The following is a 23,948-nucleotide window of genomic DNA, read 5'->3' as shown; positions in this document are numbered from 1 at the left end:
GCTTTTATCACAACCAACAAATCTCCCTCCAAGATAGCTCACATAATACCAATATCATGGGCAAAAGACAGAGCCATTGTAGCTGTCATTGACTCGGTCTCAACTGCATTGTATGCTTGGGATAAACTCTTTGAGCAAGAAGCTAAAACTGAACCATTATCATCGTCGACAACCATGTCGATCCCAAACTTGTTTTCTTTTGAGAACAAGGCGTCGTCGAAGTTTCTTTTTACCACATTCACTGGAGGAGCCAGCCAACGATGATGGAACTTTGACTACTCTGTCGTGCCTGGGACTCAAGTTCCTGCAGCTTTATATGGAAGTCAGTTAGGCTGGCTTTTGACAGACCAACAACTTGAAGGAGAATAGTGGTAGGTACTTGTAAATGGACATGCTTGCATTGGTTCTAGATTGACCATTTCGTGATTGTGAAAAGCTCTACATACTTATCTCCCAAAATTATCCATGATACAAGCTCTTTAAAATCCACAAAACCGACTGAAATTCGAAATTTCCACAATGCTGGATTAGCCCAAACAATATCAAGCTTAGAACAAGACCATAATGCATGCAGTGGGCCCCAGCAGCAGCTCTACATCATTCACACATTGGATCAGTGATGATTGTTCTTTGTACTAGAGCTTGTTTCGTCGACATGGCATTACGACAGGCCCTCCATATGAATGTCTTCACGTTTTGTTGCACTTGCATAGACCAAATTCCTTTCCAAACATGTTTGTCCCGGAGTGGTGGAACATGTGTTGTTGCCAAAATTTCAGCCTCTTCTTTAAGGAATCTGTACCCTAATTTGCAGTTTTAATCTTCATTACTCAAATGAGGCCAGTATAACATATCCTCTGTTGTAGCTTGGCTTAGCAATTTTTTTTTATCATCTCAACATCTTTGGCTACAAATAATCCATCTACCAAGTCTGTCAGCCAATGTCTCGTGGTAGGGTCAATTAGGTAGTCCACTGTGGAGTTAGCAAAGTCATCGATGAGGCAGATGGGAATCTGTGGTGGATGTTTTTTTGGTAACAAACGATGTTGCCAAATGTTGATTTTCTCTCCATTTCCAATCCTTCATCTAGCTCCTCTTTGAATGATATCCCTTCCTTTAAGGATACTCTTCCAAGCATAGGACCCCATTCTTGAATCGAAAGCTTCCATAATTGCTATGTTTGGGAAAAAATGGGCCTTAAAAACCTTGTAGAATAAAGAGGTTTTGTTGTGTAGAAGTTGCTAGCCTTGCTTTGCTAGTAAAGAGTCATTGAACATGGCTATATCTCTAAAACTCATTCCACCAATTGTTTTGAATTTTGTCATTTCCTCCCACTTAACCCAATGAATTTTTCTTCGGTCACCTCGTTGTCCCCACCAAAATTTCTTGATTAGCGCTTTAATCTCATTGCACAAACCAATTGGTATTTTGAAACATCCCATAGAGTAAGTGGGAATAGCTTGAATAACTGACTTTAACAAAACATCCCTGCTTGCTTGGGATAGTAATTTACCTTCCCACCGTTGAAGTTTTCTCCAAACCCTCTCCTTTATGTAATTAAAGCTAGCTTTTTTTCCTTTACCAAAAAAGGAAGGGAGATCGAAGTACCTTTCATATTGCATAATTTCTAGAACACCCAAAGCCACCCTAATATCATGCTTTATTTCGACTAAAGTGAATTTGCTAAAGATAAAGTCGTTTTGCTCTTGTTAACTTTTTTTCTTCTTGAGGCCTCCTCATACATATTCAAAATCTCCTACACCTTTCTAGCCCGGCAAAAAATAAGATTATCATCTGCAAAAAGCAGATAGGTTAGTTTTGGCCCTCTATTACATTGAGAGAACTCATGGATATCTCCATTGCATTCCTCTCTCTTGATCAACCATTTAATCCTTCAGTACAAAGCAAGAATAGAAAAGGGAGAGTGGGTCACCCTATCTGATCCCGCTGGTAGGATGAATCATACCATATGACTCACCATTCACTAAAACATAATAGGAAACTGTTTTCACACAACTCATAATCAGATTGATCCACCTTTTATTAAAGCCCATTTTCCTCATAAGTTCTTCAAGGAAATTCCAATCTACTCGATCGTAATCCTTACTCATATCCAATTTTATTGCCATAAAACCATGAATTCCAGACTTGTAATTTTGTAAACTATGTAGGGTCTCAAAAGCCATAAGGATATTATTAGAAATTAATCTATCCTTAGTAAAGTCCGATTCGTGATCTACGATAATAGAGAGTAATTATTTCAAATGGTTGGCTAGGACTTTGGAATATATTTGGTATAGTACATTACAAAGACTGATAGGGTGGAATTGGTGAACATGCTCAGGATTATTAGTTTTTGGAACGAGAGTCATAAAAGTATGACTCAAAGGAGTAGGTAAGATACTTGAATTCAATAGTGCCAATATGGAAACTGTGACATCATGACTTACTGTGGCCCAAATATGTTGGTAAAAAAGTGGAGGCATTTGATTTGGGCTGGGAGATTTGAGGGGTGCCATTTGTTGTAATGCAGCAACCACTTCATGTTCACCAAAATCTTGGCATAATACATCATTCATTTCATCATCGATGATAGTGGGCACACATGATAACACATTTGGAGACACTCTTTGCTCAGTTGAGGAAAAAAGTGTCTTGTAGTAATTGACCAATATTGTGAAATAGCATTAGGTTGAACTCTCCATATATTGTCTTCATATCTAATTCCCTCAATCACATTTTTTCTATATCTCCATGTAGCACAACTATTGACATATTTGGTATTCTTATCTCCTTGCCTTGCCCATAGTAGTCTAGACCTTTGAGCCCACATAGTAGATTCTCTATCTAGTGGCACATCAATCTCCTTCTTTAGCTGCCTAACCCGAGAATTGTTGCCACTAAACAAGGCTGCATTCTCGACATTTTTATTCCACCAATTCAAGTCTTTCTCACACTTGTCTACTTTGGCCAAAATTCCTCCCTCATACCCAAAATCACCAAAACTATTCCATGCTAAATGAACTACTTCCTCACAACCAGTATTTGATAGCCATATTTCTACTAAACATAATTTTTTTTTTTAATAGGAGGATCTAGATTTGAGAGTACAATATGGAGTGGATTATAGTCTGATGATTCACATCTCAAATGATAAACCCTTGAACTTGGAAATTTCAAAAACCAATTATTAGTAGCTAAACACTAGTCAAGTCTTTCCCAAATTGAATTGTCATTTTCATAATGCCTGCTCCAAGTATATTTTGAACCCTCAAAACCAAAATCCATAAAACCACACTCATCAATCACATCTTTGAACAACTGCATCTAATTATGGGATCGAGTTGCTCCTTCTAATTATTCATCCTCTCTAATAATTTCATTAAAATCACCACAGCACAACCATGGTCTCTCAAGTCGTGAACTTAAACTCCTGAGTTTGTCCCATGCTTCATTCCTTCTTGCTGTTTTGGGTTCACCATAAAAACCGGTCAAATACCATTCACTTTCCAAATCTTTGTCAATAATTGCATCAATATAATTTCTGTCTAATCCCTTAATTGTCAAATAGATCGATAATCTCCAATAATGAACCAAACCACCACTTCTACCCACCCTCGGAACCACCCACAGATGGTAAAAAATAATACTATTTTGAATGAATTCTAACCTTGCTTCATCTGTCAGTGTCTTGGCTGAAAACACTAAAGAAGGATCTTTTGCTTGTACAATTTCCATGAGCTTTCTTTCTGTATGTAGGTTCCTAAGCTCACGACAATTTCATGCTAGGCAACTCACTACTGTTGGTGGGCTGACTATCAGCCTCCACCAATATAAAAGTTCTTCAATCATCGACCTAAGAAGCTTGGAAACATTTAGAAGGCAACTCTGATTGATATTCTTCTTCCTCAACTACTATTTTTTGTTCTGAAATTTGCTTTAACTAACTTGAGCCAACACTGGGAGTCAGTCTATTTCATCGGGTCCAACTTGGGAGAATACGTCTGTTCTCAATGGGAGAGGAAGCCCTAGGTGCATCTTGAGAAGCATGTGACTTGGTAAGTTGTGTAGTGAAAGCTGCACTTAAGTTGTCACATGTATTTGGTCCCTTGAATGCCTCCGTAGTCGAGTCGAGTTCCCTAACCCGACATAACTCTTCATCAATATCTTTTAGTACCATTTCAAAGTCATTAGGGTCCTTTAATTCCTCCATAATCACAAGATTTGCTAGATTTGAGGAGATAGTATCCGTTTTAGCTGAATTATTTACTCCAAAAATAATGTTACACATTGATGGGGAATTAATAGGGTCTATGTAACGTTCAGCTTCTCTTCATGGTTGCTCCAGCATGGTTCCTCTTCCAGGATGCAGAGGTTGGTCTGAGGATTCATCTGCCAAGGTGGTAGAGCTCGCCTTCTTCTTTGCCGCATAATAACCAGGGATAGTGATCACACTATTCCTTGACGCTACAAACAGTGGTGCTTTAAGGTGTGGACCAAATGCCCTCTGTTCAGTTCTCAAGGTCCCTTCACTCTCAATCCAAAGATCGCAATCCCTATCATCATGAGTAAGACGACCATGCTAGTAATAAATGTTTGGCAGTCTTTTGTATTTGAATGAAACCCACACTTCTTTCCCATCGTTTAGAGAGATAAGGTGACCACGGCACAACAGTAGAGATAGATCAATGGATACTTGAATCTATATATTACTAAAAGGTGAAGCGTAGCGTTTATTTCTACTGCTTTTACGTTGCGCCATATCAACTGCCACATCATTCTTTTTTTTCTTTTTCTTTTTAAATATATTTTTTCCTACAATTTTAAAATGTTTTTACAATTTTCAACCCTATAAATGCAGCCCACTACTTATTTATTTACTTCCACTATCACCCTATAATAAATATATTTAATTAATCTAGCCCACCTCTTATTTATTTAGTTCCACTATCAAGCCCAACCTAAAATCTTTTTAGTTTTGCTTTAGGGTTTTGTGTAAGCCTTTTCATCTTAAAGTATTTAAAAAAAAAAAAAAAAAAACCCAACAACAACAACGTTGAAGCTTTTCAAGCTTTAGGGTTTTTTTTTTTTTCCTAGAATTGTTTTTAATATTTATTTTTATAATATTTTCACTTCTCCAACTAAAAAAAAAAAAAAAAAACCCAACAACAACAACGTTGAAGCTTTTCAAGCTTTAGGGTTTTTTTTTTTTTCCTAGAATTGTTTTTAATATTTATTTTTATAATATTTTCACTTCTCCAACTTTTCTGTCTACCTTACCATTTCATCTCCCCACTACTTCTTCAATCTTTCTCCCTCCCTTACCTTTTCATTTCCCCACTACCCTCTACATTAATATTATTCTTCCTTTTTTCCTTCATCTTCCTTTATTTTTATTTCTTCTTATTCACACCCTCTTACTGTAAATTTGTCACTATCTCTTCTATTCTATGCATAGTTTTCCCTTACAAAAAAAAAAAAAAAAGGTTCCCTCTCTCTCCCTCTCTCTCTCTCTAAATTTTTTGGTGGATTTTTATTTTTTATTTTTCTTGCATCTCTACTTTAGATTGATACTTTTTTATATTCTTTAAAACTCTATTTTGGGTTAATGCGATTTAGTTTTGTTTTTTAAATTGTTGTTGTTCTTTTTATTTTCTATTCTCTTTGATTGTTAAATGTTATCCTATTGCGTTCTAAAAAATTAAATATAGCAGATAAAAATATAATATTATTGTATTACATAGCATGATTTGGATAATTTTTTATTTATTCTGTTACATAGCACGATTTTTATAGTGCTCAATTTAGATGTTAAACTATGAGACTTTACTAATTTTTGTTTATTTTTTAATCCTTTGTGGTGGACAAAATACTCTTAATAGTTGTATTAGAAGTACTCTATAATGCCATTTATTTAAAGAAAAGTAAAGGTTAGCCAAACGAAAATAATTGGATATGTTACAAATTTTAATTTTTGCAATTTTATTTTAATTGTTATTATTTTATAACAATGCATGTATAGAAATTTAATTCTTATATTTTGCTAATAATTGTTTATTTGATAATATGTTTTGGGTGGTCGGAATTATAATTTCTAACAAAAAAAAAAAAAAAACCTTAATAGATTATCAAAAACTAAATTTTATCCTAATATTGGTTCAACTAATCATTGTTAATTTTTTTTAGTTTGCGTTGTTTTGGTGTTTTGGATTGTTCTTATATTACATTTATGATTGTTCCTATAATAAATAAAAATATAATTACGAAATACATTACTCATTATTAGATTAGTTTAAATTGTACAAAAAAAATTAATAAAACCAACATAAAAATAATTATCATATGTAATGCGCGGGTTCGCGGCTAGTTCGTACAAAGTTTCAAGCATCAAACAATCTGAGGTCAAATGGTCAAATCACTTCTCCCATGACCCCACATATTTTAATCCCCACTTCAAAACTCATATACTTAATTGGAAGTCCATGAACCTGCACCTAGAGGGTTGTTCTATCAAAATTGATTTCCCGTAAAGGTTTATCACTTTCACAGCATTACATAACTACAAAGTGTTTGTCAAAACTTCATGGCTCACTTCTAAGAATTCTATCAACATCCTCCTTGTTATCAAAAGTGAATAGAATGTTATGATCACCAAAAATCTGAATCTTAAAACCATTTCTATCTCTCCATAATGGTATAAAAGTTCTAGCTATGACGTCAACGTTGATAGCTCTTTTGGTCAGAAATTTTGCAGCGATTGAGAAATCAATGACACTATTGTCATTTGTAAGGCTATAGCCAGACCCTTCTCTTAGAGAGAGTAAGCCGGTTCCAAGACTGAGCCAGGTCGTCCATAAATTCTTTAACTCAACTGTTTCCCAAATCCCGTGAAAGAGAAACCAATAAGCTGAGGAATAATCCTACTATTCCAAGGATACTACTAACACTTTTGCCAATATCATTGCAAATTCAAAAAATAGAGCATCTAAGTTAAATATACTCAAGGGATAACTTGAATTGTAGGATATACAAAAACCTAATAAAATTTATTATAAAAATATATATATATATATATAATATGTATATCCATTATAAATATATTCAACCAATGACTAATTAAATTATTATTTTATATAATAATCTTTAACAAAGATAGCTTAATAAATCAAATTAACATATATATTCAAATTGATTAATCAAAAGTGATAATATAGGACATATAAGCCAAAGTAATAATTTTATTTTATTTATTCATCATCTTCCCTAATCAACTCTATCAAATCCATGTTATCAAGTTCATCTTGCGAAATTATTTCTTCATTGATATTTTTTTACATTGTTATCAACATTCACTATCTCTTATAGTTATTTTATTTATATTTCTTCTTGGCATTATTACTTCTTAGACTTATAACAATAATAGAAAAGGTAAAAATATCACTTTATTTGTAATTGGGTAGATCTAGGATGATTTAAGTCTTCAAGAAACATGTTGTTCAAGTCAAGAGTTAAAGCCATGCAAATCTGTCCAAGAAACAAGTGAGGAAGTGCTGTATTTTAAAGCTCGACAGCTAGCTCGACAGATTGTATTTATCGAGGTTTAAAAGGCAGTTTTAGCTTGATGCTCGATAGCAGCTCGACAAATAACCTATCTATCAAGATCTACGAAATCAGAATTTCCAGATCTGATTTTCAGCCCATGCTAAAATATTTGTGTAAGGTTTTTTTTTTCTCACAACCCTAAACATATATAAGACTTATTTTAGAGGCTGTCAAAAATGGTATGCACATAGAGAACATATGAAAAAGTGACTGAGTGCGTTACTCTCTCTGTAAGAAGTTACTGCGTCTTTTGTGCCTTAGGGGTTTGTAACCAAGTACTTCTTGATCTTCATTATTGATGAAGTGAAGAACTTTGCAACCAACATCTTCTTCAAGTTGGTGTATTAGTCACCTACTGAGATCCGTATAAAATTGGTTAGTCACGTATTGAAATTCGTGCAAAAGGGTGGCGTTCATATATTGAAGGGTTCAGAGGTTCTGAAGTGGCAGAAAGTTTTTGCTGTAAGTTTGTCTACAGGGATTGTAGAGTTTATAGACAAAGGTTTTGTATTAGATCTGAAACTTCTCTTTACTATAGTTGATTTCTTTCTGCGAAGGTTTCCCCCAGGTTTTTTACTATGAAACTAGTTTGTTTCATTTATTTTCCTTGATCATCATAGCTTGTCTTATTTACTATTTTGTTGTGTATGATATTGACATAATATTAATATTTGTTTGTTTTAACAAGGTTTATTCATAATAAATCTGATTAATAATTTAGGTTTAAAACTTGTTAATTTTATCAATTGGGGTCTAAATTTTCCAATATATAGAAAAAAATTGCAAATATGAAAGTGAACGGTCAAGTGTATGTTTCAAATTTTGTAAGAGAAAAAGAAAAAGAAAATCATGGATGTGTAATTTTACTGGGCTCAATTAAGTGATCCAATAATTTTGTGTTAAAAACAAGTTTAATAACTTGTTGAACTCAAATAAAAACACAAATTTTAACCAAAAAAAAAAACTCATTTTAACCCATATGTCTATGTATTGTATAATACGAAAGATTTTATGGTATGATATGATTCATATGATACACACTTATGTATCGTATGACTCATGAACACTTTTGATACACTCTTACAATACATAACTTTTTTGTACACAATAGGATACGTATCATACGAGACGTATATATCGTGTGATTTATGAACACTTCTGATGCACCCTTATGATACAAAATTTTTTGTATACGATAGGATACATATCGTACAATGCATATTGTATATCGTACGATATTGACAACTATGGTTACTATAGTTTCTTTGTCCCTTAAAGGAGGTTGTGTAATTTTTCATTATTTCTTTCTCTCTCTTATGATTATATCATGTACTGTTCTATTTTAATTATTTATTATTTCAATCTTTAAACTTTCTACGTCTCTAAAATCAAAATTACTTAAAACCATAAAGTTGCAAAAGGTAACTTGTAACGGCAACTACTTTCTTAATGAATTTTAGCAATTTTAAATAATAATTTATGGAGCAAGGCAGAAAGAAAAGGAGGCAATGCAAGATGATAAGTAGAAATACATGTAAAAAAAAAAAAAAAAAATTAGTTATTCCAGAGGTGATATTTATAATTTTATGTCTATTTTCTATTTATTTATTTATTTTGGATGGGAGGATTGCTCTCTATTGTTACACATTTTTCTTTGCAAAATCCCTTCTAACGAGACATGAAGAATGCAAAGGACAATAGGACATAGCTTAATGAGGTGGTAAAATTGTTATTGGTGTAGTATCATTTAAATCTATTACTAATACACCAATTCTACCAATTACTAAAAAAAAAAAAAAACCAATTCTACCGCTGTGAAGACTTAGGTGTCCATATTATTATTATTATTATTATTATTTCCTTTTCCTCTTTTCCTTTAGAGCAACCTCTTCTCATAAAGACCTGTAGGAAAATAGAACCCAAATGATAAGGTAAACGAAAATGCTACTAGTACTTTTTACAATAAACAACCTGTATAGTATATATTGAGAATGCAATTAACGAGGTTAGTGGCAAGTTAACAACATAATAAATAAAATATTTAAAAGTTGATACATTAGTTTAAGATTTGTTTTGTATTTATTTAAAGGCGTAAATGTACTTTTAGTCCCTACATTTTGGTCTCTACATTTTAATTTTACCACTTTTAGTCCCTAAACCAATTAATGCATGTTATTTTCGTTATTTCTCTCAGTCAACCGATGGAAATATCTAAGGTGGCTATCGGAGGAATTAAAATATTATAAAAAATGCCACATCAACATCTAATTAAAAAAAAATTCAATTTTAACTAAAAAAAAAAAGAAAAGAAAAACAGAATTAAAAACAATAAAATACATAAATTTAGATCTACTCATTTTGAACAAGAATACACAAGAACATGATCACAGATTTTCTCTTTTTCCTATTTCTCTTCACTGTTTCAGTCTTCTCCTTTTCATTTTTCTTTCTTTCTTCCTCCTTTCTCTTAACATCATTGACTTCATCGACAACAATAACGACGATGAAGATGGATGCAGCGAAATCGAAGTTTGATTAGAAGAGTGGTTGGTTGTCGAAGATTTTGAATTTTTGTTCAGAGGATGCAAAGGCTGTGTTCACTGCTATGATTGTAAGCATATTGTTCAAGTCATTCTGGGCAAATCCGAGGCCGATTCCTTCATCTTCAATGGCCCCTACTCTTGATGTTGGTGGTAGGTCGGGTTTGGTGGCTGTGAATTGTGGGTTAAGGACATGCAACAGTGGTGGGCTATCGTGGGCTTGGTGGGTCAGGCTGTGGGCTGCCGTGAATCTGGTTTTAGCTGGGTTCGTGACTTTTGGGTGATTTGGGTTGCTGGGTTATGATGTGGTGGTGGTCAGCGATGGTGTGGTTGGTGGGTTTGTGGTGGTGGTTTTCTGGGTAGATCTGGGTTTTCTAGGTCTGGATTGGCTAGGTCCATTGATGTGAAACCTATAGACCAAGCCTAGAAAGGACTCACCGTCGTTCGTGGCTGTCATGGTCAACAATGAAGGATTGAAGCTTGAGGAGCTTTGGCTTGGGTTCCTTGCAATGAAATAGAAGTAAAGATCAGAGGTGGTGGATCTGGTGGGTTTGGAGGTTTTGGATTGGTGGTTTGAGTTGAGTTTCAGATTGTTTGGTTTCAGATTAGTGGGTCGTTGATCGTTGGGTTTCAGATTGTTGAGTTTTGTGTTGGATTAAGTTGATTTTGTGTTGGTTTCTCAGAAAGATAAGAGAATCATACTTTTTCTTTTCTTCTATTTTCTTTGGTGCCCGAAATTTTGGGATTAGAGTTTAGTGTTTTTGTGTTTGGGGGCCAGAAATTCTAGGTTTGACTTTTGTGTTTGATGCTTTGGTGGTGTGGGGGGGTTTGATTTTTCGGATTTGTTCATGTTTAATTTTGTGTTGATGTGGATCTAATGCTAATTTTTTGGGTTTTCAATTTTCTGGGTTTGTCTTCTTGTTCAAATGTTTAATGTGTTCATGTTTAATTTCTTGTTCATGTTTAATATGATGTGGATTTGATTTTTCTGTGTTTGATTTATGGGTTTGTATAATTTTTTTGGGTTTGTGCTCTTGTGTGTTGTTGATGGGGTTTGTATGATTTTTTGGATTTGTATGATTTTCTGGGTTTGTGCTCTTGTGTGTTCTTGTTCAAAATGAGTAGATCTAAATTTATGTATTTTATTGTTTTTAATTCTGCTTTTTTTCTTTTTTATTTAGTTAAAATTGACAAATTATTTTTTTAAAAAATTAGATGCTAATGTGGCATTTTTTATAATATTTTAATTCTTCCGACAGCCACCTCAAATATTTCCATCGGTTGACTGACGGAAAGGATGAAAATAACACGCGTTAATTGATTTAGAGACTAAAAGTGGTAAAATTAAAATGTAGGGACCAAAATGAAAAAAAAAAAAAAAAACCAAAATGTAGGGACTAAAAGTGCATTTACGTCTAATTTAGATTATGAAACACAAGAATGAATTTAGACCACTTATATTAAAAAGGATTGATAGGATTTTAAAATTTCATGGCGGAGTTATGATAAGAAATTTATAGTATCCTAATCCCATATAAATTAATGCTTGAAATATTACAAAATTTATTATAAAGTTTTATAAACTTCACATTGGGTAGGATCCTTATAGTTTTCTCAAAAATAGAAAAAGGTAGGATCCTTATAGAAGAGTGGCATTAAAGTTTGAATCCGTTTTTTCCATTGTTTTTGTAATTATTAAATTATCAAAAAATAAAAAATAATAATATTCAACATTTATTTTAAAGTTAATTATATAGCAAAATTTATTTGATACATCAATAATAGGGGATAAGTGAAAAGTTGCTGATAGGGTCTGTGTTCCTAATTCCTATTGCACTATATTTAGTTAATTTAACCAGATAGCACCGCACATATATCATTTATGGTGGTGTGGCAGGGAATGATTGATTAGTACTAGGAAAAATATGCCTGGATTTCCTATGATTGGAAAAATATTTAGTAATTTATTACATTTTTAAAACTTGAGTTTGTGAAACTCAAATTTATCGTGTAATTTGAGTTTTAGAAATTCGAATTCTTTAAAAAATAACCTTCAAATTTGCTGTGATATTTTTTATAGAATTCAAGTTATATAAAAAATATTAATTTTTTTTTAATAATACTCAAGTTCTCAATTTGTGATAAATTCCTATATATTTTAGAAACAATAATAAATTAAAAAATATTTTAAAAATAATGGTATTTGTCCACCGGAGTACAGATGTACAACTGCTGGTGGCAATGTGCGGTTCACACATTTTTAGACACAGGCAGATCTAATAAGCAGTACTTATATCATTCACAGCAAAAACATGTTTTTTGAGGTGTTTGGTAGTGTAGTTTGAAAATTGTTGTTTGTAGTTTTTTGAAATACGTGTGAGTGAAAAAGTGTGTTGAAATGCGTAAAATACTGTTTAAAAACTAAAAAATGTTGTTTAAAAACACAAACCAAACGGGCCCTTTATGTTTGTTTTGGTCATTTCAAATTTCAAACACAAATCTGAAATTATTGAGTCTTGTGTGTGTTTTGTCTTCAGCTCCAGCCTCCAACTACTTCACTCAATGCCTCACTAGGCACTAGCTCCATGTACAAACAGACACCAAAAAAGAAAAAAAAAAAAATAGAAAAACCCATTTCTTTAGTATTTTAGTAATAAACTTGTATATATATTGGGTTTTTAAGTCAAAGAAAGAAAGGTAATATCTAGTTTTTTAAATGTTGTTTGGAAGTAGTTTTGGATTCTACTACCTGTTTTTTTTGTTTGGTTCCATGTGGTTTGAAAATTGAAATCTTGCTTACTGGGTCTAAGATGCTCAACTGCTTCTTTGTCACTTCTCCGCTTCTCTTGAACTCTTGAATTCAAAGGTGTGATATTTTACACCGTTGACAATATTTAAAGTTGGAAATATGTATGTATGTATGTCTGATTTGCATGAAAAAGAGAGAGAAAGAAAGCATTTTCAAGAAGTTGGGAAGCCTTTTCAAGTTGTTTTTCTTTTCGCAGTGAGGATCATTCATTGCTTGATGTTCTATGTTCAACCCTCTTTTCAATAATCCTTTAACTCTGAAGATGGATTGGGTTCAGCTTCGCCGATGGTGAGGGTTATGGTGAGAGTGAAAGGTGTGGGTTTGGATGTGGGTTTGGGTTGAGAGTGAATGGTTTGGTTTGGATACGGGTACAAATAAGTGAACTTCAAGATGACGATGTGTTGAACTGAGGGTGGCTACTGATCGGACTGAGGAAGGAGGGAGACAGACTGACAGGGAGACGGACTGAGGAAGGAGGAAGACAAAACTGTTTGGGAGACGTTACATTCAAAATAAGTTCTCCATATAACTCGATTTGTCAAATGCCGAGTTCTAAACAATTACGCGGGAATATTTTTTTGCCCAAAATCCACGCTGGAGGACCAGCGTGGCAGGAACTTGCATATAACTCGGCCCTGGAATAATCGAGTATTTTATGTAACTCGCCAATAACAAGATCGAGTATCAAAACAGGGGCACGCCCCTATATAGTTTCAAAACAGGGTCATAAAGCCATTTATTTTGCCCAAGAGGGGCAAAAGGCCAGAATGTCCTATATCATTCACAGCAAAAACATGTTTTTATGTTTGTTTTGGTCATTTCAAATTTCAAACACAAATCTGAAATTATTGAGTCTTGTGTGTGTTTTGTCTTCAGCTCCAGCCTCCAACTACTTCACTTAATGCCTCACTAGGCACTAGCTCCATGTACAAACAGACACCAAAAAAAGAAAAAAAAGGAAAAACCCATTTCTTTAGTATTTTAGTAATAAACTTGTATATATATTGGGTTTTTAAGTCAAAGAAAGAAAGGTAATATCTAGTTTTTTAAATGTTGTTTGGAAGTAGTTTTGGATTCTGCTACCTGTTTTTTTTTGTTTGGTTCCATGTGGTTTGAAAATTGAAATCTTGCTTACTGGGTCTAAGATGCTCAACTGCTTCTTTGTCACTTCTCCGCTTCTCTTGAACTCTTGAATTCAAAGGTGTGATATTTTACACCGTTGACAATATTTAAAGTTGGAAATATGTATGTATGTATGTCTGATTTGCATGAAAAAGAGAGAGAAAGAAAGCATTTTCAAGAAGTTGGGAAGCCTTTTCAAGTTGTTTTTCTTTTCGCAGTGAGGATCATTCATTGCTTGATGTTCTATGTTCAACCCTCTTTTCAGATGCTACTTGTTCCATACCTTTTCATTACCATTACATCTGTTTTCCTGCCAAAAAAAAGGGCCTTCAGATCAAGGACAGGTTAGCTTTCAAAACCTTCTTTCTCTCTGAAATTTCTAAATTTTGAGTTGGGTTTATTTCTGAGTATGTGATTCTGTATTGAGTTCAGCCAAAAAGGGAGCCTGTGTTGTTTTGTTTTCTTTTGTGTCTCTGTGTGTGTATCTGTGTGTGTTTTTTGGGTTGTGGGTTGAAGATTCAGTAAAAGAGACATCCATTATTGTTGATGGGTCAGATTCTAATCAGAAGGTGAAGGAGGTGGGGCTGTATTAGGTAACAGGGACCACCGAGATCTGTCTTTTTGGATTGTTCTTTTGCTTCTTCTTTATGAGTAATTTACTTCATCGAGTGCTATAGATTGGAAGTGGATGCTTTTGTAAACCAAACCTCGTTGCTTTTCTTGACTTATATTTATGCTGTTCACCCCCATACACTTTTCAACGCACAAACAAAGCTTCATGCTTTCTTTCTTTTCTGAGATTCTATGTATGAGGCGAGTGAAAGTGAAAGTGAAAGCTCACTTTCGTTATTTTGGGCCAACTCTCATTTATTTAATTAATTAATTAAACCCCTCTCTGAATGACTTTGATGAAAGGGTATGTTTGTGAAATCACACAGTGGAAACAACTTTTGACTTCCATGATATTGATGTGTAGGGACGAGGGAGATAGACTTAGTTACCCCCATTATTTCTTTTCCTTCTTTGCATTTGATTTGAGTGCCCTACCTTACCTATCAATATGGCACAAAACTAAAGCCCTTTGCTCTTATCTTAATTTGGTCATTTCACCCTTTTTTTTCCATGTGGGTGACAATCATTTCCTCATAAGCTCTTGATTTTGACCGCTTTTAGCTCAGCTCGGAATTTCATGAAGCTGCAAAATGTGACTGGTTAATGAATGATTCTCATCGTGCACAATGTTATTCTGTCTATGCTTTCCTTTCCGTCTCCTTTTTGAAACTCCTCAGAAGGTTTGTTGCCCGTGTCTTGAATTAGTCTCACAAGTTTGAAGTTTGTGTTGGTAATTTTTGTATGCTTTTGTTGAAAATGACTGGTAGCTGTGCCTTAATGACTCTGTTTGTCTTATTATATGGTCACAGGTGTCACAGTTATTTCCATCTAGTTCTAAATCTCATTCTGCCCTATCTTTCACGTTGATTGTTTTTTATTTTTATCTTCCCCATTAATAATGCAAACAAAGCCCGAAATTTGATATTTGAAGTGCATTTACAGGGTTTATGATGCTTGTTTGCACATGGGCATTATAGTTTCTGGTAGAAGCCAAGCTATCTGGGGAGTTTCAGGTTGTGCTTTATGTGATAAACGCCAAATCTTCTACTCACAAGATGCGTAGCTCACTGGTTGTGCATTCTGTCTTAACCCAGTAAGGATGTAGCATTTTTTGTTCTTTGTTTAAATATGGAGCTCTAGCCTATTGTCCTTCTAATGGCTTTCTACTTCTTTCTGATTGCACTTTTCCAGAAGTGATTCTTTCTCTAAGCCATCACACTCTGGCAGGAATTCTTGTGACTCAGAAATACAGTTGGATACAGTGGATGAACTTCAGAGTGATAAATCATCCTTTGAGGTAAGCTTTGGTGGGGTTTGTCTTCTTACGGATTTTTATCTCTTGAAATTGTTCTTCAATTTTACAACTTCAAAATTAGGCTGTGGTTTTTGAAGGAAGTTTTTACTATATATGTTGCCTACTAGCATAGATTGCTGAATGGAACTGTGAACAAGGTTTTATCCTTTTACTTCTTGCCTAACCATACGAATCAAATTAGCATGTATGCCTAATGGAACGGGCAAAAAGATTTTAATTTTTCTCTTCCCTTTCGGTTGTAAATCCATTTCAACTCTTTCTCCCTGATCTGAAAGATTGGACTGGTTCTGCAGCAGAATACTAGCTAGTAGCATCAACTGCCATCTGTTACCTCATCTTGATATGATTGTTTCTCAAAATTTAACTAGAACATTTTGGTGTTGTCAATTAGCATACACCTCCCACACACACCCCCCCCCCTTTTTTTTTTGTTGTGGTCAAATTGTATTGTAAGTGAAAATGGTGTTTTTTTAAAATCTTTTAGGAGTGCAATCTTGGAGATGAGACTGGAAATCTTGGATTGTGCACTAAAAGCAATGCTTATCCTTCCAGGTTCCAGCTTGAACAGGATGTAAGCTTCCTTTCCCTTTTTGTTGATGCGCCATTATGAAACTGTGCAATTGTGCTTTACTGTGTAATTTGCATGTGAATGGGGCAGTGCAGTAAGCTTCTATAAGCAAGACACCCTATATTGATTTTGTAGTGGCATTCATGTTTGGGCTTTTATTAGTAAAGTGGTCGTGCTTTTGCAGTGAGTTTACTATCATAAATTCATTGTACTTTTCTTATCAATAAAGTTTTTATTACCTATCCCAAAAAAAAAAAAAAAAAAAATTAGTAAAGTGGTTGTGGTAGGATCATATTGGTGATTGACATGGTAGAGGTTTCAAGATTATTATAATATAGTGTAGAATATATTTGTCTTTGTCTTTAATAATGCAGATATGCATTTTTATAACCTAGCTTATGAGTCACCATGTAATAAAGGAAGTATTATGTTGGAACCATTTATATTAGATATCTTTCACATAATAACTTATCCAGACATCTTTAACAGTAGTTTTGATGTGCTTCCTGTGTATTGTAGTTATCTCTTAAAAATAAAGATTTTTTTACTTATAAAAAAAGTTGTAATATTTTACTAGCATTGCTGCTAGCAGTCATCTTTATGTTCAGATATCTTTGATAGTCTGCGGACCTAAATTTATTATCTTACTTAGAGGCAACTTTACCTTAGTAGCTTACCCTATCCTAATGTATGTGCCTTTTGGATAGGTAAACAGATTGCAACAGCAGTTGCAAGAAGAGGTGGAATTGCATGCTGTTCTGGAAAAGGCTATTGAGAAAAATGCTATGAAATTGTCAAGTCCATCACGTCTCCCTCACCAGGTTTGTTTATCTATATATATATATATATATTTTTTTTTTTTTTTTTGCATTTTGTAATTTGCGTATGCAATTTGCATCAGCGATTTCGGTGAAATGATCCTAAAATTCAAGTTTTTGAAGAATTCACCTTGTCGAAGCAAATTTTGAGTGCCAGCTGCTTCAGACGCATGTTGCATTTACCTTGTATATGTCTACTATTGTTGTTTATTGTGTCTAATTTATGTTTTTATCAGAAGAAAAAGGGGATGTGGGTGGGGTGGAATAACTTGTCATCATGGTTTAAATTCGCAGACTCCCCCTTCTTTAATGAAGATACAGTTGTTCAAGCCTTTTGGTCTTGTCATTAATATTGCTTGTCTTAGCTTTTTACTGATAAACTTGGGCATGCTCAGTGTAAGTCTGTGTTATATCTTTAATTAAACTGTGTTGTTGCTCAAACTCTAGGCCAGTTTGATTGTTGCTCAAATTATTATCAATTTTTTTTATAATAATTGGTCCACTCCATAGAATGCCTTTTGTAGCAGACCAGAGTCCTGGGGACTGCCAGAAATTTCTAAGAGGCAATTAACAACTTTATAAAACTTTGGAGGAATTTACCTATATCATACATTTTCACTTTTTAGATTCCAATGGACATCATAAATTGAGAATCAGATTTAAGTGCATCATTCTGTCCCTCTTTTCTTTCAAGTTGTACCAAGCTGAAACATTGAATCATGGGTTACGTGATTAACTAATCTTGCATATATTGTTGCGCTAGCTTATAAGCCAGCCTTTTGCTTTTTAACTTTTATGTATAGTTTTTTAAAACCTTACTTTTTTTTTTACTTTTTCAAAGTACATGTGTACTTTAGTACACTTTTAACAAAAAAATTTCAACAAAAAACTAAATAAGTTTTTCCCAAACGAATAGACGTGTGTTTGGGACTAGATTATAAGCTAGCTTTTTTGCTTTTTAGATTTATGTACAGCTTTTTAAAACTTTACTTTTTCTTACTTTTTCAAAGTACGAGTATATTTTAGCATACTTTCAACAAAAAGTTAAATAAGCTGTTCTCAAACAGACACACATACATCATTCTCTAATAGCTCAATTACCAATTTTTCATTCTTGTACTTAGGGATTTAATATTGTGATGTCCTTTTTTCATATTAATACAGGCTCAAGAGCTCCTATCTAATATTGCATTATTGGAGGTCACAGTTTCAAAACTAGAACAAGAGATGGTGTCTTTGCATTTCCAACTTAGCCAAGAAAGAAATGAACGGAGGCTTGCAGAATATCGATTGAGGCATTCATCTTTTCCATCAATACCTCATTGCTCCTCTGATATTCTGGATAAATTGGTATGCTATTTGCTTTTATTCCCAACTAAATAGTAATTCCTTCCTGCATGTATCAATTTTTTTTTTTTAAAGATTTAGACGACTTCAATCTTAGGCTTTTTTTTTTAAAATAAAAAATTCCTATTTTTTCCCTCCTACAAGATTTAGACAGTGGGTGGCATCTTGTCTAGCTGGTAAAGCCTGGTACCAAAGATCCAGGATTAAATCTTGCCCACTACAGGCATAGGTGTTTAAGGAAGGGGGAAGGCTGCCCTTCTATTCTATAGCCCAGTGATAGAACTAAAAAGAAATATAAATTGTCAGATAATATCCATGCACTGGCTTGAAGAAACTGGGACTTGGCCTAATCCTAAAAGCTACACATGTTTAATTTGGAAACAGATTCTAGAATTAAATATATTATTCACTTTCAGCCTCTCAGTTTTGTCTACACAAATATTGGATGATTATTTCTTTAAAATAGATGAAATTTTTCAAAGCCATTAGAATCAAGAAAGAATCTCAAAGGTCAAATCATTTTGCAGTTGAAAAGGGCTAGAAAGAAGCCTAAACTAGCATGTGTTGAAGCTGTGAAGAAGGATTTGATAAATCTAGAAGTGAGAAGATTTTGGCCTTAGCTAGGGTAAAGGGGATTAGAAAGATACTTGTAGCTGACCTCAATAATTTGGAAAAGGATTTATGTAGCCATCCTTAACTAGCTGTGTGAATAAGGATTTGATAACTCACATGGTTGTCTCCTATATGTCAAATGGAACACATATGATCATCCTGTATGTGTTCAATTTTGTGCAATGTAATCAACTCATTCTTTCATTACCCAGATTTCACCATCTTTGAGGTGTTCAAAGCATTCCATTTCTAAAGTGGGTGATGCCCGTGAAGATAACTCCTGCCAGGAGCTGCAAGATCAACCATTGGAATCTACTGACAAATATGAAGAGTCAATGATAGAGGTACCTGTCTAGAGTTCCTCTTACAGATAGCATTAACTTCTTTATAATTTGATGCCTTTGGTGAAATCCATGAGAATTACGGTTGTCCCAAACACATATGTATTACTTATTCCTTGTCGGAACTTGGTCCTTGTAATTTTTTCAATAAAAATATGGAAATATTGATTACAACTTTCACTTTGATAATTAATGATAGTAGGAACTTAACATGTGATACTTTGCATCAGAATGGAGTAGATGCTGTTGTACTTTACCACAACAAGAAAATGTCTATGAAAATAGATTCCAAATCTGGTCAAGCTGTAGAGTTCAGGAAGCTTCCTAAAGGGATGCCAACAAAGGGCCTTTGGGATCATCCTAATCAATTATCGGAAGAGATGATGAAATGTATGAAAAATATATTCATTTCTTTGGCGGATTCTGCTATACCATCCAAATCATCTGCGTCAGAGAGCCACTGCTCACCTCTATCACCACGTGGGCATCTTTCCAATTTGTCTTGGTGGTCATCATCTGAGAGGTCAATGATTTCATCATGGGTGCAGAGCCCACAAGTTGATGTAAAGAGTAACTCTGAAGTGTTGGCTTCAGAGAATGCATGTGATCCCTATAGGGTGCGTGGAAAACTAAGTTGGGCAGACATTGGAAACTACGGATTAGCAACTGAAGTTTCTTGGATGTCAGTTGGGAAGAAGCAGTTAGAATATGCTGCAGGGGCACTGAGAAGGTTCAGGTAAAATTTCATTCAATCCTCGTGTTTTGGATTTTTCTTCTTAGTCTCTTGGGTAGGGTAGACTATTCTTATATGAAGATTCAAAATACCAAGAAATTGCTATTATAGAAATTTAGAGAAACATTAAAAGCACTAATTTAGAATATGTATTGGAATTTGTGTTCACTATGTGGCTGTTTTACTTTTTGATCTACTTCTGATCTTATTTTCATGTACCTTCTTGTCATCTTTATGTTTGCATTGACTTCTGCATTATTGGTATACCCACCACTTAGAGCATTCGCAGCAGTGGTTGTAAAATTTTAGCTATTTAGCTACACAAAAAGTCACTTTATCTATTTTACCTACACACATGCTGCAGAAGTGAATCTATTTTAGCTTTCAACACAATAAAATAATATACACATTACAATAAAATAATATAAACACTACAATAAAATAATATAAACACTACAATAAAATAATATATCTTACTTAAAAAAAAACAATTACAGCACCAACCACCAACCACTATCAGCCACATCCACATCCACACCCACCACCACCACCACCACCACCACCACCACCAGAGAGAGAGAGAGAACGGGCCAATATTTCAACGTGGCCTGAATAAAAAATTAATTTTTTTTTTTTAGCTCCAAGCTACAGTACACATCTATTTATAGATGTGTACTGTAGCAAATCAGCTAAAAATTTTAGCTTTTGCTCCACTGCTGCAGCACCATTTTAATGAAAGTGTAGGTAAAATATAGCATTATAGCTTTTTCCCTACACAGCTGCAAGTGCTTTTACATGCCTTTTTCCCCTTCACACATTCCAATTATGTGTTTCATCATTTCAATCTTCTTTTCATGGTGAGAGAGTGTGTATTAATATAGAAGGCATACCCAATGTGCTGCTGAAGCTGTTACCATAGAAAGTGGATCTTTACTTTAAAATGCCCCTGGTTCTGCATTTAATTCTTTCTGTCTTCTGATATTGTGCAGGTTGAATAAATGTAATTAATTTGGGTACTTAGAGAAGCTTGAAGTCTTGCTTTTGAATGCTTGAATTTTTCTTTCGACCTAGAGTTGATCACTGCTGTTTTGTTTAATTGTTTTGAGAACAGAACACTTGTTGAGCAACTGGCCAAAGTGAACCCCATCCATTTGAGCTGCGATGAGAAGCTTGCTTTCTGGATCAACTTATATAATGCTCTGATCATGCATGTGGGTTGCTTTATTCTATTACATTTACACGTGAATTATAAAAAATGATACACAAGGCACTGTAAAGCTATTTTAATAAAATATGAAGTTTCATATACAAAGTTAAAATGCTGTTCTCTAAAATCAATCTTTGGACAGGCTTATTTGGCATATGGAGTCCCAAGGAGTGATTTGAAGCTCTTCTCTTTGATGCAAAAGGTGTGATTCTAACTTAAATACTCTCTTTTTTTGTTTCTCTACATGCTTAAACTTTACTTTCCCTGATATTATCAATTGATTTCAATAAAATGACAATCATTGGCTTGCTGAGAGTCTGAGACCTAGCATTAACATGTCAGGTGCTTAGTTAGGAAGTTGATTACTAAGTTTTGATAATGTCATTTCATCTCTTTTAGTTTATTACATTAATAAATTTAATAAACTAAGCTGCTTCTAAATGCAGCTGGGATCAAGAAAATTAATGGATCTGTCACTTCTAAATGTTTAGTTTAAATTCTACTAGGGATCAAATCTATGCCAAAGTTTGAGATCTACAACCTTCATGGCTGTGCATTCATTGATATAAAGCATGAATAAATGATTGTTGGTATGGTATCTAATTTCTATTGTGGGATATTAGTGGCAGCCCTTTACTCGGAAAAAATGAATGGTTTGTTCAAAGCAAAGTCTCTCTCCACCAATATACAAGTGAGGGTAATGGTGCAATGTAGAAGGAAGAAAAGTTGTGCAATGTAGAAGGAAGATAGTTCCTCCAAGGAGAGGGAAAAATAAAGCAACAATAACCAATAAAGATGAAGCCCCTTATGCTTGTCTGCTTACTGATGTTACAATGCAATTTCATGACTTGGGATACAATGAACAATTGACCTAGCTGATCTTTTTTCTAGAACAATCATATTCCTTCATATTCTTATGTTGGTTAATTGGTCTGTTATACTATGATCAGATCATTTAAGAATGGATTTATTCTTTTGAATTTGCATATGATTGTTACCTGGATAATCTTATGGCTGCGGTTGATAGTTGTGTGATTGTTTATGGCCTTTTTCATTCCTGGAGTATGCTCACCGATTTTTTTGTTTGTTTGTTTTGATATATATTCCAGGCAGCATACACAGTGGGGGGACATTCTTTCAGTGCAGCTGCTATTGAGTATGTGATTCTAAAAATGAAACCACCACTCCATCGGCCACAAATTGTATGACATGGTTTAGTATTGTGGATTAATTACGCTCTTATTGTACTTCATTTCCTGATTAAATGTTTGCATGTAAAATATAATCAGGCTTTGCTTCTTGCCCTGCACAAGCTGAAGGTATCAGATGAACAACTGAAGTCTGCTGTTGATACATATGAACCACTCGTAACATTTGCTCTCAGCTGCGGAATGTATTCTTCCCCTGCGGTAATCTCAATACTTTTTCAATATGTTGATGGATTGTTTCATTTTAAGTTCTCCTGTAAGTTTATGGTAGAGAATAATACATGCAGGTGAGAATCTACACTGCTAAGAATGTGAAAGAAGAGCTTCAAGAAGCACAGCATGATTTCATTCGAGCTTCAGTTGGAGTTAGCAGCAAAGGGAGGTTACTAGTCCCCAAAATGCTACACTGCTTTGCCAAAGGCTTCGTGGATGATGCCAATCTGGCTGTATGGATATCACATTACCTTCCGTCTCATCAGGCTGCCTTTGTTGAACAATGCATTTCAAAGAGAAGGCAGAGTCTTCTTGGTTCACGCAACTGTGGCATTCTTCCATTTGATTCATGCTTCCGTTATCTATTTCTGCCTGACAAAATTCCTGTATGATGCTGTATTTTAGTACATGATGTGTCCGTATATACCTTGCTTGCCTTGGTCTAGCAGGTCAATATGAAGATAGTATTGGCTCTAGATGATGCTAAAGAAACCCAAAATGTTAGGTTGCATCATCCATGTGAAGCCTAACCTCCTTGAGAATAACAAGGATGGTTGCAGTTTTGGTCTCCTGCCTTATAGACCAGTAACATCTCTCAAGGGTGTCGTACATTTTGTTCATGGATAAAAGAGGAGTTCACATATAGTACCTGTAGGCCATTGTTGCGTATTGCTTAATCAAGTATAGTTAAATAATAATGGCACAATACTAATTTAGTTGCTCATATTGCAAATTCACAATCATAAATGAGCTTGTATGTTAAATCATGTATCGAGTTCTTGTATAAAGAGAACAAAGGATATCTTGTACGCAACTTTTAGTTGGTCTTTCAGTACAGTACCATTCAGCCATTATGGGATAATGTCATACTTTCACATGATAGTGAGGATGATACTTAACA

General features: G+C 34.2%; 1 protein-coding gene across 5 annotated transcripts; it reads left to right on the top strand.

The window, feature by feature from the left end:
• Nucleotides 1-14,022: 14,022 nt before the first annotated feature.
• On the top strand, nucleotides 14,023-23,909 carry LOC112001961 (uncharacterized). Of its 5 annotated transcripts, none has more exons than XM_024034139.2 (14): nucleotides 14,023-14,152; nucleotides 14,339-14,417; nucleotides 15,628-15,778; nucleotides 15,877-15,982; nucleotides 16,485-16,571; nucleotides 17,276-17,389; nucleotides 18,551-18,736; nucleotides 19,558-19,689; nucleotides 19,917-20,422; nucleotides 21,531-21,630; nucleotides 21,769-21,828; nucleotides 22,736-22,828; nucleotides 22,916-23,035; nucleotides 23,122-23,909. In XM_024034139.2, exons 3-14 carry the CDS (start codon nucleotides 15,741-15,743, stop codon nucleotides 23,437-23,439), a joined length of 1,860 nt encoding a protein of 619 aa, XP_023889907.2. In that variant the 5' UTR covers nucleotides 14,023-14,152; nucleotides 14,339-14,417; nucleotides 15,628-15,740; the 3' UTR covers nucleotides 23,440-23,909. The 5 variants fall into 5 exon arrangements, with proteins under 5 accessions (XP_023889907.2, XP_023889906.2, XP_023889909.2 ...); XM_024034138.2 differs by having other exon boundaries at nucleotides 14,024-14,152; nucleotides 14,292-14,417; XM_024034141.2 differs by lacking the exon at nucleotides 14,023-14,152 and having other exon boundaries at nucleotides 14,190-14,417; nucleotides 15,913-15,982.
• The last annotated feature ends 39 nt before the right edge of the window (nucleotides 23,910-23,948 follow it).

The sequence above is a fragment of the Quercus suber genome, unplaced genomic scaffold (genome assembly GCF_002906115.3).
Source record: "Quercus suber isolate HL8 unplaced genomic scaffold, Cork oak 2.0 scaffold_520, whole genome shotgun sequence".
Taxonomy (NCBI): Eukaryota; Viridiplantae; Streptophyta; class Magnoliopsida; order Fagales; family Fagaceae; genus Quercus; species Quercus suber.
The sequence above is the reverse complement of the archived record's forward strand: the minus strand, read 5'-3'. Positions and strand labels throughout refer to the sequence as shown.